General features: G+C 38.1%; 1 protein-coding gene across 4 annotated transcripts; it reads right to left on the minus strand.

Moving 5' to 3' along the window:
* Nucleotides 1–14,788: 14,788 nt before the first annotated feature.
* LOC147493773 (G patch domain-containing protein TGH-like) lies at nucleotides 14,789–18,779 on the minus strand. 4 transcript variants are annotated; one of them, XR_015198913.1, is made up of 8 exons: nucleotides 18,635–18,779; nucleotides 18,432–18,556; nucleotides 18,055–18,324; nucleotides 17,392–17,881; nucleotides 16,774–17,060; nucleotides 16,385–16,554; nucleotides 15,337–15,467; nucleotides 14,789–15,184 (listed from the first exon to the last, which is right to left on the minus strand). XR_015198913.1 is itself a non-coding variant. In XM_086566336.1 (8 exons), exons 2-4 carry the CDS (start codon nucleotides 18,464–18,466, stop codon nucleotides 17,648–17,650), a joined length of 519 nt encoding a protein of 172 aa, XP_086422462.1. In that variant the 5' UTR covers nucleotides 18,467–18,546; nucleotides 18,635–18,779; the 3' UTR covers nucleotides 14,789–15,184; nucleotides 15,337–15,467; nucleotides 16,385–16,554; nucleotides 16,774–17,060; nucleotides 17,392–17,647. The 4 variants fall into 4 exon arrangements, 3 of the variants coding, with proteins under 3 accessions (XP_086422462.1, XP_086422461.1, XP_086422463.1); XM_086566336.1 differs by having other exon boundaries at nucleotides 18,075–18,324; nucleotides 18,432–18,546; XM_086566335.1 differs by having other exon boundaries at nucleotides 18,075–18,324.
* Between the last annotated feature and the right edge of the window lie 372 nt (nucleotides 18,780–19,151).

Raw genomic sequence — 19,151 nt, forward strand, 5'->3', positions numbered from 1 at the left:
ACGACAAGGTCAAGCACAAGGTTAGGGTAATTATAATAATTATAACAATAATAATTATAATCCAAATTGAGGTATTGTTCCGATTAATAATAATAACTATCACAACCCACCCATAAATAATCAACGTGACATAGTTCCTGTCACACAACCAATAGGTAACACTCTTCCACAACCGGATCATTTCGATACCTTTATGCAATCTCAACAACATATTTTGCAAGACATCCAACATTCTTTACAACAGCTAGCTCAAGAGAAAGTATAACCCAAAGGTGTGTTTCCAGGACAAGCGATACCTAATCCTAAAACACCAAACACAGCCTTTGAGGTGAACGGTAATACTAGTACAGAAAATGTAAACGTAGGTGAGCTAAATGCCATCACCACTCTCTGTTCTGGTAGAGTAGTTCACAACAATGTAACTATGCCTATAGTTACCCCACAAGTAGTCCCTACACAGGAGATTGAACTAGATACCGAAATGGAAACTAAAGAGCCTACCCCTGTAGAGGTACCAGTTAAACCACAACCTAAGAAACAAAAAGGAAAGGTTAGACATCCAGTTGAACCATACGCTAAGCATAGAGAGACACCACCATCTAACCTATCTAAGGTTTTGACACGGTGTGAAGAGAAGAGTCTACTTTTAAATTGGGAAAAATGTCATTTCATGGTAAAAAAGGGCATAGTACTAGGCCACATTGTATCTAGTGATGGCATAGAAGTTGATAAGGCCAAACTAGATAAGATAGCAACTCTACCTATACCACGGACTGTCCGTGATATTAGAGTCTTTCTAGGCCATGCAGGTTTTTATAGGCGCTTTATCAAAGATTTTTCGGAAATAGCTAGGCTGCTAACTAATCTGCTTTTAAAGGATGTCATCTTTGATTTTAATTTTAACTATAAACAGGCTTTTGAAACTTTAAAAGCCGCCTTAACTTCTGCACCCATTATACAGCATCCCAATTGGTTTAAACCTTTCGAACTCATGTGTGATGCTAGTGATTATCAGCTTGGTAGTTTGTCTTGGGGATGAAAACTAGATAATAAATCCACTGTTATTTATTATGCTAGTAAAACTCTAAACGATGCTCAAAGGAATTATACAATTACTAAAAAAGAATTCTTAGGTGTCGTTTATGCTTTAGATAAGTTTCGTCCTTATTTGGTTGGTTCTAAGACCCTAGTTTACACCGACCATGCAGCCCTTAGGTACCTTCTTGCAAAGAAGGATGCTAAGTAGAGATTAATCCGATGGATTCTCCTCCTGTAAGAGTTCACATTAGAAATAAAGGACAAAAGAGGGGTCAAAAATGTAGTTTCCGACCACTTATCTAGACTGACAAACGACGATGATAGTGATTCAGAGTCTATACCCGACTCTTTTCCTGATGAGTATTTGTATGATATTCTTTCTACACCATGGTATACTGACATCGTGAATTACTTAGCGGCTGATGTTATTCCTTATGATTGGTCAAGAAATGAACGTAAGAAGTTCTTGGCCAGAGTTAAGCTATACTACTGGGATGAGCCCTACCTTTTTAAGTATTGTACATATCAGATTATTCATCGCTGTATTCCCCAGTGGGAATATAATGAGGTTCTCTCATTTTGCCATAAAAAAGAGTGTGGTGGCCATTTCAGTAGTATGAAAATAGCTGCTAAATTTCTACAATGTGGGTTTTATTGGTCTACTTTCTTTAAATATGCCCAAGTGCATTGCAAGGCATGCATTCGTTGCCAACAACTTGGGCAAATCACGAAGCGTAATATGATGCCATTGAATCCAATCATGGTGGTAGAAATTTTTGACATATGGGGCATTGATTTCATGGGTCCCTTTCCAGTTACCCACGATTTCATCTATATTCTAGTTGCCATGGACTACGTGTCTAAATGGATAGAGGCCATGGCTTGCCGTAGCAATAACCATAAGACAGTTGTGTTTTTTGTTAAAGAGTATATTTTCTGTCGATTTGGCATTCCCAAGGCCATCATTAGTGATGGTGGAACACATTTTTGCAACATATTTGTTGCATCTTTTGTGAAGAAATATGGAGTTACACATAAGGTAGCAACTTTGTATCGTCCACAAACTAGAGAACAAGTAGAAGTTTCTAATAGGGAAATCAAAAAGATCTTAGAAACAACTGTAAATCCTGATAGGAAAGACTGGTCAAAGCGTTTATCTGATGTCTTATGGGCATATAGGACTGCTTTCAAAACTCCTATAGGTATGTCTCCCTTTAGACTTGTATTTGGGAAATCTTGTCATTTGCCCGTTGAATTGGAGCATCGTGCTATGTGGGCTATAAAAAACCTTAACTTCAATTTTGATGAGGCAGGTGTCAAGCGCAAGTTGCAATTGAATGAGCTTGAAGAAATCTGTAGCGATTCTTATGACCTCACAAAGGATTATAAAGCTACCATGAAACGTGTTCATGATAAGCAAATTTTGCGCAAAGAGTTTGTGGTAGGTCAAAAGGTCTTGCTTTACAATTCCCGTCTACATATTTTTCTAGGGAAATTAAAAACCCGTTAGACTGGTCCTTTTCTGGTTACTGAAGTCACCCCTTACGAGGCAATCACCTTGGTAAATCCCAAGGACAACAGTACCTTTCAAGTAAATGGCCAACGGTTGAAACATTTTTACGAGCTATTGTCCCCTGATGTAGAGGAAGTTCTTTTACAGGTTCCTGTCTATGAGGACTGACCTTTTTCCTTGGTGTACTTCCTTTCATTTCCATATATTCGTAAGTGCACCATTAAGGTAACCGGGCCCTCCCTAGGGAGTGTGTGGCTGTAAGTATCGGATCCTAAGTCCACGTTTAACATAATTCAAGTTTTCCACTCTTGCATGTTTTCTCGGTTTTTGAGTCATGTCCCTCTATGGTGTGAATTATGCATTTAATGCTTTCTTGTTTTCTTATATTAAATTTTATTCATAAAAAATAAAAAAAAAATGTTTTAAAATCACAAGCATAGTAAGTTAAGAAGTCTCGGGATTCTGACTTTAAAAGACCCACTTTTTAAAACAAATTTTCTCAACTCTGTGTCTAAAATTTGTTTGGGGGTAGGGTGTTCATTCAATCCTGGATTATTCAACTCTCCAGTTATGTTGGTTAGATCGTTTAATTATATTACGATTCGGGTTGACATTATCTATGAAATTATATTTCATTCGTTCGCATAACTTACATCATGCACGCATTTTGAGGCATTTTCCATCTTCTTACATGTCACCAATGGTCGGACTAGAGCGTTTTATGGATCATTGGATTGGAAATTCTCTCCTGATCATTTCCATACCTCATTCGCAAAAATCGGCCCAGTAACAAAGCGACAAATTAAGTTTGAAGTTGCGCGAAATATCGAAAAATCAAAATCCGAAAATTAAGTGGGCTTGGGCCCAACTTCGCACGCACGTGCAGCGCATGTGCGTCTCTTTCCTTCACACCAACAGTCGCGATTTCATTCTCCAAACCGCCATTACCAAACTTCAAAGCTTCAAAAACCAAACCTAAAAAAAAAATAAGAAACCTAAATACACCCACGCCCAAAGTTAAAACCCACCCCAAATCTCCTCCTAACTACAACCACCACCACCTCCACCAACTTAAATAACCAAACACCACCAAAAATTCAAAAATTTTGACTGCCACCACCAACACCGCGCCTCCTGCCATTATTTTTAGTTAGGGTGTTTCAAAACAAGTCCCCTACCTTATTCAAACCCACACATCTTATAAAAACTCCAATGGCTCAAAGACGTCGGATATTGCCGTGAGCATGCTTTTATCTGCCGACCACTTCGCGACCGCTTTTTTCGGTGACGATGGTTAGGAGAGACTGGAGTGGTTTGTGGTACTCGACAGACGATTTTTACCATGAAGATTTGGTCCGAGAGTTTTATAGGACGAGGGAGTTGAATGGGGATCGAATTTTTGTTAAGGTGGCTGGGAGGAGGAGAGAGGTTACTACCGGGGTTGTTGCCGAGATTTTAGGCATTCCACCTAGACACCATCTCGATGCCACATTACAGAATTCCCAGCTTTGCTGTAGAACCTTTGATGAATCATTTGTGGAAGGGAACTACAATGCGAAGCTCGCATTGTGTTCGCCGATCGTCTCTCCAACCAACTAGCGGTCAGAGCTTCGGTGGATTGGTAGCAATGTCATAGGGAAGGAGAAAGTCGATATATCGGTCCGAATCGCCTTCACGCTCTATGGATACTCGTGAGCGAAGTATGAGTTCTGTATTTTAGAGTTTTTACGTAACATGATTATGGGAGTTGGAAAGAGTATTGCACATCTCCCTGTTTTGATAACGAAGATCATGATAACCTTGAGAGTGACTCTGAGGTCTGATAGGATTTGCCTGAAGGAGCACCGAAATCATCATATTTATACGGAGTGTATCCAGAGAGTTTGGAGGTTTCCTGAAGAGAGGGTAGTCGAGGAGACTGACTCGGAGGATGAGGATGAAACGACATGTTTTGATGCCGATACCTTAGAGAGGTGTAGGTCGGATGCAGAACGCATGGCTGTGATTCACCGTGGCATGCGTTCTCTCAATACTATTTATGAAGACCTCCGAACTCGGCAGGCTACCATGCATCATAACTTCGAGACTCATGCCCGGCGCGAGGATGAGCGGTGGGAATAGACAAGGGTCGAGATGGACGCTCAGCGCCAGTTCCGAGATGACATGCTTGCATGCTTCCCACCCAAGGGGGGTTCTTCGGAGGAGGAGCAGTCTGTGAGGCACGAGCGTCATCGCCGCAAGACGGATGGCTCTGGCCCATCGAAAGCCCAAGGACCATCTGCTTCTCGAGCACATTCCACTACTAGCAGCTAGTGGTTTATGGATCTAATGAGTTGATTTGTTTTATTGTATTTGTTTTTATTTAGTACGGATGTAAAAAGATTAGTTCAGTAATTAAATTTGAATTTGGTTGTCGTATGTTATTTGGAATTCAATTTTAATATAAGTTGGTTAATTTTGAATTATGCGTTGTTCTTATCATTAATCCCACCATCCCGAATTGTTTGGGGGTGGTATTATTTAGCCTAACATAATTCGTTATATGATCATCTATTTCCAGAAGTTGTTTTGGAGTGAGGGTTGAGAATATTGCCGATATAGGCATCGCTATAAATGATATTGTGTTAGGATGAAATCTCGATAAAGTAGGAAGTATCTAACCTAAATTCAACCTAAAAGATATTAGGTTTGTTTTGGAATAGAGAATATAGGTTGTTTCCGTTTTCGGTTTTGGAAATTTTATTATTTCCGGCAATTGCCTTAAAACTTTTTGGGTAATTTCCGGATTCATTTTAGCAACTTAAATCCTATAAAAATTGCATTCATTCTACACTCATAACCCCAACTACATCTCATATTCATCTCTCACGTTTCATTCCCACTTTACCTTATTTTTCCTTCGCACTTCGTCCTCACAGCTCCCGAAAGAATCAAGCTTCCAGTGGAGCACTACTGCGCCCTCGATCAAGACCGGCAGGGAATTCTACCCCGAGCGCGACCTCACCTCTCCAAAGACAAACCTGAGTGCCACCTGTGCCCAAAACACTGGAATTCCAGTTTTCATCCTGAGTGAACCCCGTGCCCATCCCAGGCTAAAAAGTGAGCCACCACAGTACCCAAGTGCACGGAATTGAAACTCAACAGAAGCGCCCATCCATCCTGCATCCTTTGAGCGCGACTCGCTCCACGACCCGCAGTGGGCACCAAAAATTTCAAGTTTTACGAGGGTTGTTCCGGGATAGTTGCAGCTGTTTTAGAGAGTAGTTTTGTGATGACTTCTCTTATAGTAATACCGGAGCAATCTTTTGAACACTTGTTGGGGAGCGAGTCTTATGGACATTGGTTCTGCGAGAGGATCACAAAGTTCGGATGGAAGCATCTTCTGGTAACTAAAGACGACTCGTATTTACCTAAGCTTTCTGAATTTTTCTACAATAATGTTAAGTTCTATTGTAACCAGGATGGAGAACAAGAATTCTCTGTCACGGTTGATGGCACACCCCTAGAATTCAATAAGTATGTGGTAGCATTAGTTTTGGGAATACGAATACCTGATCCTATTCACACGTGGGGATATATGACCGATAATTCATACCTCTATGACTATACATATTTCTATGAGTATTATGGGGGAGGGGTATTTCGTATAATGGACCAAGGACGTTACAACATAGCCATTGGTAGCATGTCCCTAAATGTAGGCACCACCATGTTATTCATCCTCATGAATATTCTAGGAGAGTTTCAGTTTACTTCTGCAAATAGTACTGTTGGTGACGTTTTCATTGCTTTAGCTGAGGGACGTCACCGATATGACATTCCCCGAGTATTAGTGGCTAGTCTTAAGATAGCCCAAAGCATGCGCCATAAGTATCTTCTTATGCCTATTTTGGTTTGCTGCATCCTGCGTACTTGTCTACCAGAATTATGTACCCAGTTCACGGATTGGAAAAGGGTTGAAGTCATGAGACCCACCAATTGGGTGGTTTGCTTATTTCGAGTAATGACTTTGCCGGGATAGCAGGTGCAATCTCATTTGGTTGCTCCTTACACCCCATCAGACATAGTAACACTAGACAGGTTAGCATAAGTTGACGACACACGGCGGAGGGCTTGGCAAGTTATCATGGCATGGCAGGATGCGAAAGAACCTCATCTCTTTGAAGAGGGAAATGAGGAGGACAATGTTTAAACGGGAGTGCAGGTAAGTTTTTATTTCAGTTAGTGTCTGCTTATGTCCCAAGCAATCTATTTCTCATTAACCCCATAACGGGTGGAACTCTTACAGAGTTGCGTCAGTTTTCTTTTCTATATTAGTATGTTATAATCTTGTTTTGCAGATGTTCTGGAATTTCACGCGTTTTAATGGTATTTTCCTACCCTCTTTATTTAAAATACTTTGAGGACAAAGTATGCTTCTTGTTTAGGAGGGGGGGGCATAGAAACACGTGTAATTAAGACATCTGTTAGGATATAGATATGTATAATATGCACTTGTTTTCTAGCTAAAAAAAATCAAAAATTTAAAAAAAAAATATAAATAAAAATATGCTATACACTTAGGAATATTAGTATTGTTTTCTTTCTCTATGCTCTTAATAATCTAGAAGTCTCACGTAGCTTTTACATTAGAATAATTTTTAGAAACTTAGGCTAATATGTAGGTAATAATCCTTGCATCTCTCTATAAATATGATACATGAGTATCTATGATTATTGGCAGTAAGTTTCTGAAATCTAGGCTAGAGTACTTATTCTACAAATCCTGTGAGAATATAGCCTAAAGCCTTATATGAGTGAAACATTTGAGAAATGACACAAGGGAGAAGTAAAATCCGGATAGAGAAATCACACGTCCACTTGCTTGATCACTATACCATATCCTAAGCGAGAATTTATGCCCTCTTTGGATCGATATAGCTAGAAATTCCAACCTATGAATTATTTTCCGCTAGTCTCCCCTCTGAGCCTTTCTTTAGCCTTTCATAAACCACAAATCCGTTACCCTGTTACAAAACAAAACAAAATAAAAAAAAAAAATCAACCTACCCAATTCTTTCAATAAGTCTGAGAATAGAGATGAAGAATAGAAAAGAGAAGAACTTTTGAAATCAAGAATTCGTTAGTCGCTTCAGATAAGAAAAGGAAGTTTCCATCCAAATAAAAAAATAATAATAAATAAATAAAAGAAAATAAAGAGTTAGAACTCCAAAAAAATAAAATAGAATCAAAGGAGTCAAAGCCAAAGAAAAAAAAATATGGCTAAGGATGGAAACAAAGTGTAGAAGCAAAAGTAAAGAACAAGGTTTTCTCTAGTTACATAATATGAAGACTCTATTATCTCAGACTTGTTCTCTTTGAATATCCATTTCCTTCCTTCTTAATCCATCTCCTAATCCCCACAACACCTAATAAAGACGTCTAGCTCAATTAGGAATAGGTTAGTGTGATAGTAAGTGGCAGATGTGTTTGATCGACTCCGGCTTCCTTGTGTGTCATTGAGTTTGTAAGGTAAAGTGTGCCCACTGCACACTGGAGTAGCAAAACTTGAGCGGAAAAATCAGAGTGGTTTTTGTCTTGACATTTATGTGAGGACCTACTTTAGGACGCTATTCTGAGTTTTCAGAAACGGACCTGCTAGTTCACTTCATAGTATTACTCATTGTAAATATGTTTATTTGTAGATGATAGATTATTATGCATATATTAGCTTAGGTTTCGACTTGATTATTCTGTATTCATTGCTAGTGACATGTATAGATAATTAAGACATAGATAAGGAAACAATAGTGTAATTTCTGAGTCGTTGTAGTATATATGAAGTTAGTGAGTACCTTCACTCGAAAACTCTCACGAGACTATAACTCGTCCACTAGGGAATTCCTAGTGGTTTAAGGCCTTGTTGCATATGGTCAATGCAATCGCACTCGGCGAAACGAGATTAGTTAGAACTCCATTTTTAGTCACTTCTGCTAATTTCTCATATTTGCTTGAGGACAAGCAAAATGCTATTTGGGGGTGGTTTGATAAGAGCCCAAAACTGTAGTTTTAACCCCTTAATAATACTACTTTTAGACCAATTATGCGAGTAATAAATAAGAGTTAATGCTAATTACGTGCTTTTATGTATTTCAGGCATGGAACTCAATTATGTGTAGAAATATGCCACTTTGGCGATATAAAGGAGCAAAGGGTTGGTTGCTAAGAAGTTCTGGGATAAAGGCCAAGATTCAACGAGACAAGCCTTTATGAATCCCGGTCAAAAGCTGAAAAGTCAACACGGGCAGAAACAATGCACAAGTCAGTAGAAATTCCGAAGACCATATCTTTGGACTTAGACCTCGGATTTGGGCCTACCTTACGTCAAAACGACTGGCTCGGAAAGAGCTTTCCAATGGTCAAGCCTTGGCCCAATCAGAGGAGTAAAAGTGGACGAAAAGTCTGCTGAAGTCAAAGCCAGCTGAAACAGGCTCTATGGACTGAAGAAATTGGGCTTTGGGCTCGATTTTCCGACCCAAAACATGAGACCTCAGCCCATGCACGAAATTGTGGATCTGGTCTCCTCCTTTACATAAAACAAGACTTAGCTCTTAAGAAAGAGATAGTTAGAGAATCTAGAATAAAGAGTAGCCATTAAAATAACTTGTAGATCTAGTTTTGAATTTAATTAGTTAAATTAATTAGTTTCATACATTGTTTTAGATTAATTCTTTAAATCATAGTTCTTCGTTGATTAGATAAATAAAATAGTTATTTCTTGTTCATTTCGATTTTGTCATTTAAAATTGTTAGATCTAATTTCAGTTGTTGTTATTCAATTCTTAGTTATTAATTTAGAATTCAATTATTGTTTAGTTAAATTTAATAAAGTTAAAATCTTTATATTACGTCTAGTTTTAATTCACATCGTAGTATAATTCCCACCATTGCTCTCATTAGACTTTGAATAGATTAGTCAATCTAGGAAACTTGAATGCTAAAGAACTAAGAGTGGAACGAACTTTTTACTCCACTCTATTTCGATAGAATTGAGAGTATAGAAATCTTTGATAGCAACGCGTAAGTAAGTTTAGTTTCACTTGCATTTTGAGTTTCATCGTTCATTTCGTAGGTAAATTATTCAAATTTTACGTTTATCAGGGACCAGGTGAGGAAAGTGGGTAACTCCGAGCACATGCTCTAAAATTACATCTCCGAGAATGCCGTAGGCAGCTTGGACCGCGGCAAGGTTAGGTCTGTGGTAATAGGAAGGTGGTGGTGGAAGCATGGGTGGTCTTCTAGAGGTTGAAGGAGCCACGGATGGATGAGGTGGTTCAGGTATAGGGGACTCTGACCGATCAGCAAATGGATAGGAAGATCCAGAGTCAGCGGACCGACCGATGGATTCAGGGGATAGGGACCCCGATCTAGCAGATCTGGTAGCGGATGAGGTACCCGAATCAGAGTCAGACATAAGGGAAACAAGAGGATGAAAGAAACTGGGGAAACCTAGCTGATGAATGGCCCCTCAAAGAGATGGGGATGAGCGAAATAACAAAACACTAGCAATGAAAAACAAGAGAGAAGAAAAACAAAATGAGAAGAGCGAAATCAATGGAAATGCACTGTAAATGGAAGAAAGGGGAGAGACACAAACCTGGTCTAAGTCAAGCAACTGTCAAGAGTGGCTCGACGATGGAACGAGGGCCAGAAGCGAGGAGAGCTGCACTGGAGAAGAAGAGAAAAGGTTGAGCACGCACAAGAAAAGGAGAGCAGCAAGTATGGGAGAAGGAAGTTGAAAGATTGTGGAATATGAAAGGTGAGGGATTATGTGAGGGGTCTTTTGGGTGGGATACTAAGAGACCAGGGCAAAAGAGGAAAGGGATAACAGGTGGCAGAGGAAGGGACCATACAAAAGAAAACACCTGTCTGCACGAAAACCGAAGAGACAAGGGTGGCTACGCGTGCACCGGGGGGGGGCACGTGCCCAAGGACACGTGTTTACAGATTCAAAGTCTGATGCAGAAGTGTGATCATGGATGTCAGAAGAGATAATGAGGTGAAAGTGAATTAAAGACCCCTGATGGGACAACTCTTCACATGGCCAGCTGGTGAGTCTCAGCCCGCGGACCCCTCGATATCCGAGGGTCGAGAGGGGGCATCTATATCAGCCTAATTTGGGACCAAGGAGATGCTATGACCGAGGGCCCGAAATAGAATAAGGAGAGAAAAACGTGAAACACCGGAGCAAGTCCGCGACCTTCTAGAACAGCCTTAGCTACCCACGTGCGGGGGATCTAGGGGGTGTCAAGGTTGTAGGAACTGTTATTTCAAAATGAATATTTCTACAAACCATGAAAACCACGCGTAGCGGAATTAATGGTTCTCATGATTTTGGATTGGAAAACAAACTTGTAAATCCAGCTATGATAACTTTGAGAATCCAATAGCTATGAAATCAGCAACCACCTCTTGATTTTCTGTTGTATTCCTTTCAATAGATTGGATGTTGTGTGGGAAACGATCTACCAACCCCTTTCTTTCTCACAAAGCTAAAACCGATTTGGATCTATCTTTTCTTGCCTCTCTTTTCAATCAAGATGAATAGTGAATTTCGGCCAAGAAGAAAGGTTTCTATTTATAGGCTACAACAGGGACCATGAGGAGAAATTACGGTTGGGCCTCCTGACGGGCTTGGGCTTCCCATGTTCGCCCAGAACACATGGCTCAAGTTCGTTAACAAATGGCTTATTCCACTAAAGGCCATTGTTGCACTACCGCCCTAATCCCAAATTAAGTGTTACGTTTATGGGCTCTATATTATATGCTCGTTGATCTTCCCGTGTTTAAGATATCGAATGTCCGTTGATTAAGTCAAGTTACTGACAACTACATTAATTAACTTCTTATGTCCTTGAGTAGTACCACTCAACCTCATTGTCATGTCTGATCAAATCCACCTGCAGGGTTTACATGACAATCCTTATGAGCTCCTCAAGGGGACATCATCAGCCCGACTTCTTGCGGGACACAGATTCCTTCTATAATCAAGAGCACACCTTACATACAATGTCATTACCCAATCCATCGAGTTTGTTGATTCACAAATGAATCTCACTCATTGATGATTTAAAGCAATGTACAATGCACATAAGTGCCCGTTATTATATCCGAATTAAGAGGACAAGCATCCATAATAATAGAGGCGTTTGTTTTCTTATATAGTTAGTATAAAGAGAAACAACCTCACTTGGTTTTGTTCAATACACACAAAGTGTACTAGTGTAATCCTATAGTCAAGATAGACTAATACCAGATTATACTACAACTGTACCAATGGTTTGTCCAAATCCATCTAGGTTGTGAACGATTACTTATACTTTATAAGGTAATCGATGATATGATCTTAAATGCGTTTCACACCATATCATCTACAACATAAAATATTAGACACATGCATATAACTAATAACATATATAATATGCATAACATTTGCCCATATGATTCTCATTCAAAATATAAAGAATTAGAGTTATTACAAAAGTAATGCTTTTAGTATATAACCCTATCAAGGGTCAAAGTGAGGGCAAGATAAGAAAGAAGGGATGGGGTGAATAGGATCGAGGCCGCAGAACCCTAGAATGACAAGTGTGAGAAAGCTGACCGAGAGATAGAGGGCATATCAACGGATGGAAAGAGAGGGAGGGGGAGATAAAAAGGAACAATAAACCTAAAAAAAATGAAAGAGAGGAAAAAGGAGGAGGGAAAATAGAGAGAGAGGAGAAGCTAGAAAAGAGAGAAAGGGGTGAAATTTGTGGTTCACACATGAACTGCCTTGAATGAGTGAGGAGAAAAAAGGGTTTCGGTGGGAGAAAGAGGTTTTGTGGTTTTCTTTGGGTCTCTTTTTGCATTATTTTAATTTTGTGGGTCTCTTAACACATTTTTTTCTCCTATTTTTTCTTAATTAGCCATAACACGTGGACACTCTAGAAACGCTTCCTCAATCGAAGAGGGTAGAACTATAATATATATATATAAAGATTATTATAAACATAATTAGCCTAAATGGAATACTATTAAGGGGTTTAAACTACAGTTTTGGGCCCTTATCAAACCATCCCCAAAACAACATTTTGCTTGTCCTCAAGCAAATAAGAGAAAATAAAATAAGTGGCCAAAAATGTAGTCATAACTAGTCTCGTTCTGCGGAGTGTGATTGCATTGACCATATGCAATAAAGCATTAAACCACAAGGAATTCCCTAGTGGATGAGTTATAGACTCGTGAGAGTTTTCCAGGGAAGATACTCACAAACTTCATTTATACTATAATGACTAAGAAATAAAAGTAATGTGTCCTTGATTAATCTCAGATATTTATACATCTCACTAGCAATAAAATAAGAATAAATCTTACGAAATCTAATCTAATACATGCATAATAATCAAATCATCTAAAGATAAGCATACATGCAAAGAACTATGCTATGAAATGCAATGACAAGTCTGTTTCTGAAACTTTTGGAATAGCTTCCTTAGGTATGTCCTCATAAGGAATGTGTCAAGACACAAATCACTCTGATTTTTCCACTCAAGTTTCGCTCACTCCAGTGTGCAGTGGGCACACTTTTCCTCACAATTTCAATGACGTCCAAGGGAGCCAAGGTTGATCAAACACATTTACCACTAACTATCACACCAACCTTTTCCTAATTGAGCTAGAGGTCTTTATTAGGTGTTGCGGGGATTAGGTAATAGTTTAAGAAGAAAGAAAATGGATATTTAAATTGACAAGTCTGAGATAATAGGGTTTTCAAAACATTTAACTTGAGAAAGCCTTGTTCTTACTTTGTTTCCATCCTAAGCATTTTTGTTTTGGCTTTTGACTCCTTTTGATTTTGATTATTTTGGAGTTGTAACTTTTATTTTATTTGTTTCTATTTTTTTTCTTTTCTTTTGATGGAAACTTTCTTAGCTTTTTTCTCATTTTTCTTTTGAAGCAATTAACAATTTTTAGTTTTCCACAGGTCTTTCTCTTCTATTTTCTTCACTTTATCCTATTTCTCAGACATATCAAAGATGGGTAGGCTATTTTTATTTTTAGTTTTATTTTGTTTAACAATAGGTAAAGGATTTGTGGTTTATGAAAACGCTAAAGAAAGGCTTAGTGGGGCGACTATTAAGCGGATAATAATTTCATACAGGCGCAAATTTTTGGCTATATAGATCCAAAGAGGGCCTAAAATCTCGCTTAAGATGTGGTGTGGTGATCAAGCAAGTGGACGTGTGATTTTTCTATTCGGATTTTACTTCTCCCTTGTGTCATCACTCAGATATTACCCTCATATGAGGCTTGTGGCCAGGTAGATTCTCACTATAGATTTGTACAATAAGTAGTCTAACCTAGGTTTCAAAAAATTACTACCAAATACAACCATAGATGCTAATGCAAGATATTTATGAAAAGTTGCAATGACTATTACCTACAGATTAACCTAAGTTTATAAAATTTACTCTTAATTCAAACGCTAAAGTGAGACTTCTAGACTAATATCATCACATAAAAAGAAATAATACCATTATCACTAAGTGCATAGTATAAATAATTTTTATGATTTTTTTTTTATAGAAAGCAAAGTGCTTGTTATATAGCCTAATATGTGCCTAAAATTCAACGTGCACTACAAGAAAGCTGACTTTTAGCCACGGACCAAAACCGTGGGTAAAGGGCTTTAGCCACGGCTATCAGCTGTCACAAGTCTGTGGGGTTTTGACCTGTCGGGAAAAGGTTAGCTACAGCGAATAACCGTGGGTAAATGTGACAGTCCACACAACAGCTCAAGCCGTAGGAACTTGCCACTGCGAATGACCGTGGCAAACGCCGTCGCAAGTGCCATAGATAATGACCGTGGGAATAGCCGTAGCTACCACAGCTCTCGACCGTGGCATAAGCCATGGCAAGTGCCATAGATAATGACCGTGGCATAATCTATTACAATTATTTTTTGTGAGAGATAAAAGTTGTGGCATAATCCATGGTAAAAGTACCTCTGCCACACACATCTTTTTGCGTTATCTACGGACATTGGCCGTGGCTAAAACGTTTTAGAATTTAAAAAGAAAACAAAAATAATATATATATATATATATATACTAGTTTTATTCACTTTTGCCTTTCAATCCAACTAATAATCCATTCATCCTAATAATAATATTACAAAGAAGCCACATTCCCAATCAAAATTCCTTTGCCGAATAATAGATAAAGAGATGAATATTCATACAAGTAAAAAAATAAAATTGTAGCATTTATTACCACAAGCTCAATATAATGTGAATTTCCAAATATTTTTCAATATATTTCATCACCAAGTACAAGTAATAATGCCTTAGTTCACCTCGCGCATGTTTCTCCGTTACGTTTTATCATTCCTTTGCACTTTAATACTTTAGTAAATGATTTGAAGTCCTAGTTTCATAGAACCCTACCCTTAATAACCTTTTCATGAGCATCCACCTGCATACAAATACTTACATTCAAATGAATCACAAGGAAATGATATTAAAGTCAAAATCCTATAAGTCTAAAAGTCGGAATCCTTCTAAGGCCCTCATAAACTTCAGTATTGGAGGAATTTTGGTACTTGTCGTCCACCTGTAGAAAGTTATATTTGTGTAAATAAAAATCACTAATTGTACTATCCAAATTATGCAGAGACCATCTTATTGTATGTCGTGATCGTATTGATTACGATTGAATGGTTACACTATATGATCGATCTATTGAAATTGACATAATTCCCATACATTCCTGGAGGACGCGGGCACTCTATATCAGAATTAGCGTTTGCTTCCGGGCAAGGATCGCATTTCCTAAGAAGTAGCAACCCAAAGGAAATAACCGAGGTAATCACGGAAATAAGACATATCTCAATTACCTGACAGTAAAGAGATTAACCAGATAAGACAAAACACATATACACAACCATAAATATATGGAAGTTTGCCACAAGGCCGATTAGAAAATTTCTAAAAGTATAAGTTCGTTACTAACCTTAACTCTATTTCCTTTTTTATGTAAATATTTTCGATGCCAATAAGTTATATATCCACCCAAGAATCAATTAAGAAATAAAAAGGACAATCATTCCAAGATCATGTGTGTAATATAGAAGTCATAGTACAATACTCCGCAAAACTCTTACCAAGAAGTTCTCTAATTATTCCAATGATTTCCATTGGAAATAACTCCTTGAAATATTAATCCTCTTGACCACTAAGACAACAAAGGTAGAAATTAGAAGCAATACTTGACACACTCAACTTTGATCCCTTTTAATATTGAAACAGATCAATCAATCAGTTTTGCATCCAAATTGGAAGATTAAACATGTATAATTGTAATAAAGTATGTCTGAGAGGGCTAGGGAAAAAAGAGCTAGCCCTCCGTGCACGAGGTCCCTTTTAATATTGAAAAAAATCAATCAATCAGTTTTGCATCCAAATTGGAAAATTAAACATGTACAATAGTAATAAAGTATGTTTGAGAGGGCTCAGGAAAAAAAAGCTAGCCCTCCGTGCACAAGGTCCCTGTCGGTGTTGTTTTTTTTAAGTGGGGGTTAGGAAGCTTTCCCCCATGTGGAAATGTATGTCCCAGAGAAGCAGATTTGAATACAAAGGTAGAATTGGGCAAAGATGTAAATCATCCTCCTCGGAGACATTCATGAGTTCTCCAACAACAAATTTTTATCTTTATCAGATGGCTATTGAACGAGCTATCGACTTCTAGATTCAACAACAAACAAAAATGATATGTGAAACTTTAGCTGATATGTGAAACAATATTGAAGTGTACCTTGTGTCAATAATCAAGGGAACATGGGTGCCTTTATGGGAGAAATTCCATGTTCTTGTGAAGGAAATCTCTAGCTGATTTTCATTTTGCAGAATAACCTTTTAGTCAATCCCCTTTACTCTGCATGACCAAAATAATGTCAATCACTTATCTTGCAAATTTGCCTCATTCTGCAGAAGACACACAAAATCGAAAAACGTAGAAAGCAAGTTAGAATTGTAAATGAAACCATAATTACTATTTGAAGGGAAGTTTATGAGTGCCAAACCTATCTCTCCATTTTCCCTCCAATATATAGCTGAGCTTGGACGAGATTCAGCTACATGATTGAAAAGACATAAATGGAGGAATGTATAACAAGGATAAACCGTAAAGATTAGACAAACTACCTGCTTAAAGGCATTGCTAAGTTGCTGCTCAAGATCGTACAACTTTTTTTTCTTCTCTTAAAACTCCTTGTCCTCCTTAACCAATGTTCTGGGACATTAGTACTGTTTATCTCAATTTCAGTTTCGCTGTTCCATACTTTATCAGCAGTCACTTGAGTTTCTGGTTTAGATACAAACATGGAATTTCCACTCGCAGGAATAGTATCTTCACTTTTGGTTGCTTTGACAAAGTCTGATGTAAAGACTAGAGAATCCATAAGACTCCTAGCTCTTGGCAGTGGGGGTGGCTGCACATTGCAACAGTCTACCTTGTTTAGTTTGCCTTCAACCAATCTTACTTGTTCAAATTTCAAAGTAAATGACATGAACACTTCAATACAATAAAAATGAAAAGAAGTTGGATGGTTAGTCAGCTGCTATTCCAGCTAAAATTTCTGGATTATACCAGTTCATTGACGGCCTCACCATAGTCTTGGATAAATCAACCAAGGAAAACATATTACTATTTTCTTATTCTTTCATAACTGAGTAATTGACATGCGCCAATTCTTGAAAAGCTAACTAACATAAAAGAAACATAACCAAAATTCATGAAAGAAAGGAAACAACATTTGGTACCTTTCCCATGTATGGATCAACAATATCAAAATGTTTGCATAAAAAGGGTGACAGTCTCCACTGATATTCGTCCCGCTTAGGATACATCTTACTCCGTATCTGTTCTTCAACTTTAGAAACTTTTGCTTTTTGCATACAATCATTTTTGATAAAAAGTGAATGAAGATCCAAAGTCTAAACTTGCAAATCTTTGTAAAATGTACACCTATAGCAAAATACCTACCTCTAGACCACCAGAAGTGAGCTACTCCGCCAACTACTGGTTAGGAAATAATACATTTGATGAATCCTGCTTTCCTTTCTCAATTGCCTCAGCTGCAGCCTCAAAGTCCAGTCTCTCACATGCACGAGCTGATTCTGACATCTTACTATTTCCTCCAAACTCGGTAGAGCGAAATCCTCCTTGGTACTTCTCCTTAAGAAACTGCTCAAACCTTTCTTGCTTTGCAGGATCAGCTTTGAAAGGTTTTACAAGTTCTGGAGTATCATTCTATACATATGCCATGGGGGAAAATTAGAAAGTGTTAAATCCCAAATTCAACTTTCTAGAATAATGAACCCACAGAGAACGTATCTAAAAAATATGGTGATTACATCCGAGTACACAGTGGAACCTGCCCATTAAGTTACTACTTTAAGGTAAATTTCAAAGGAAAAACATACATAAGAGATGCGCCACTCACAAGTGATGCAGGTTTTGTAAATGTATCTAAAAGATTAAAATGAAATTGAATGGCATCTGCAGAAGCAATGAATGGGTTGGAATCTTTGTAACTTCTCTCCAAAGGTTTCTCGCCTAAAATTCTACCACAGCTTTCTGTGGTCATCTTCTGCAGACTTGGTACTGATTCCTTCTGCAGACTTGGTACTAATTCCATATGCACATGTTGCTTATTTTGATTGTGAGGTTTTTGCTGCTCCTCCCATAGCCTCCTTGCATAGTAATCATGACATAAGCGAACAAAAGTGGTTGAATGAGAAAAAATTATTGTCAATGACGTAAGCAGGCACTAATGCACTATCAATGTAGATGTACTTACAGTGACTGGCCTACAGAAAATTCCCATCTCCACATCACGGACTGGTTAGAATTTTCTGGATTCCAAGAAGAACCTCCAGAAAACCCAAACCTCTTAGGCTACGAAAAATTCTCACCTTCAAGAAACTATCAAGAGATTCAGTGTTCGTTGGAAGAAAAAAATGGATAATTATCAAAGTAACACAGCTATACGCAATAACTTACCAAACACTTGAATTGCAGACACTATCTTATTCAACTAGGGAACTAAATCTGCATATTCTTGTGCTTCAAGGGACAGGTGAGGTTGTTTTAACTTCATAACCTGCAAAAACCAATCAGTTTCACCTTTTCCCTTCTCCTTTATCTGGGCTTGGGACCAGCAACACAAATATCTAGTTTGCGTTGGTGGAGCTAAAACGGGGTTAGATTAGTACAACGAATCCCGCCACCTGAAAAAAGTAAACAAACAACTACACAATTGCAAGTACCACATATAGCACAACCAAATTATCTATAAAACAAGCTCATCCAACATATAACACAACCAAAATATCCATAAAACAAAATAACACATCGGAAGTATCCATAACAAAACAACGTATCCAGAATGCAAAGTAACATGTCCAAAATCTTGACTTGACTAATAAAAAATAAAATACTTCCAAGTCCAAGATGAAAATGACATTATGTGTCTACTAAAAGAGTGGAAATGGCCTTTAACAACGAGGGGGGAGAAACT

The sequence above is a fragment of the Coptis chinensis genome, chromosome 6 (assembly GCF_015680905.1).
Source record: "Coptis chinensis isolate HL-2020 chromosome 6, ASM1568090v1, whole genome shotgun sequence".
NCBI classification, from domain to species: domain Eukaryota; kingdom Viridiplantae; phylum Streptophyta; class Magnoliopsida; order Ranunculales; family Ranunculaceae; genus Coptis; species Coptis chinensis.

Excerpts from the sequence above, each read along its gene's own strand:
- LOC147493773 (XM_086566336.1), bottom strand. The coding sequence starts at position 18,466 with ATGTGGAGATGGGAATTTTCTGTAGGCCAGTCACT. Across the intron at positions 18,325-18,431 it reads TTTTCTGTAGGCCAGTCACT|GAGGCTATGGGAGGAGCAGC; the intron begins GTAAGTACATCT and ends TTACTATGCAAG. Across the intron at positions 17,882-18,074 it reads TTACAAAACCTGCATCACTT|AATGATACTCCAGAACTTGT; the intron begins GTGAGTGGCGCA and ends GCATATGTATAG.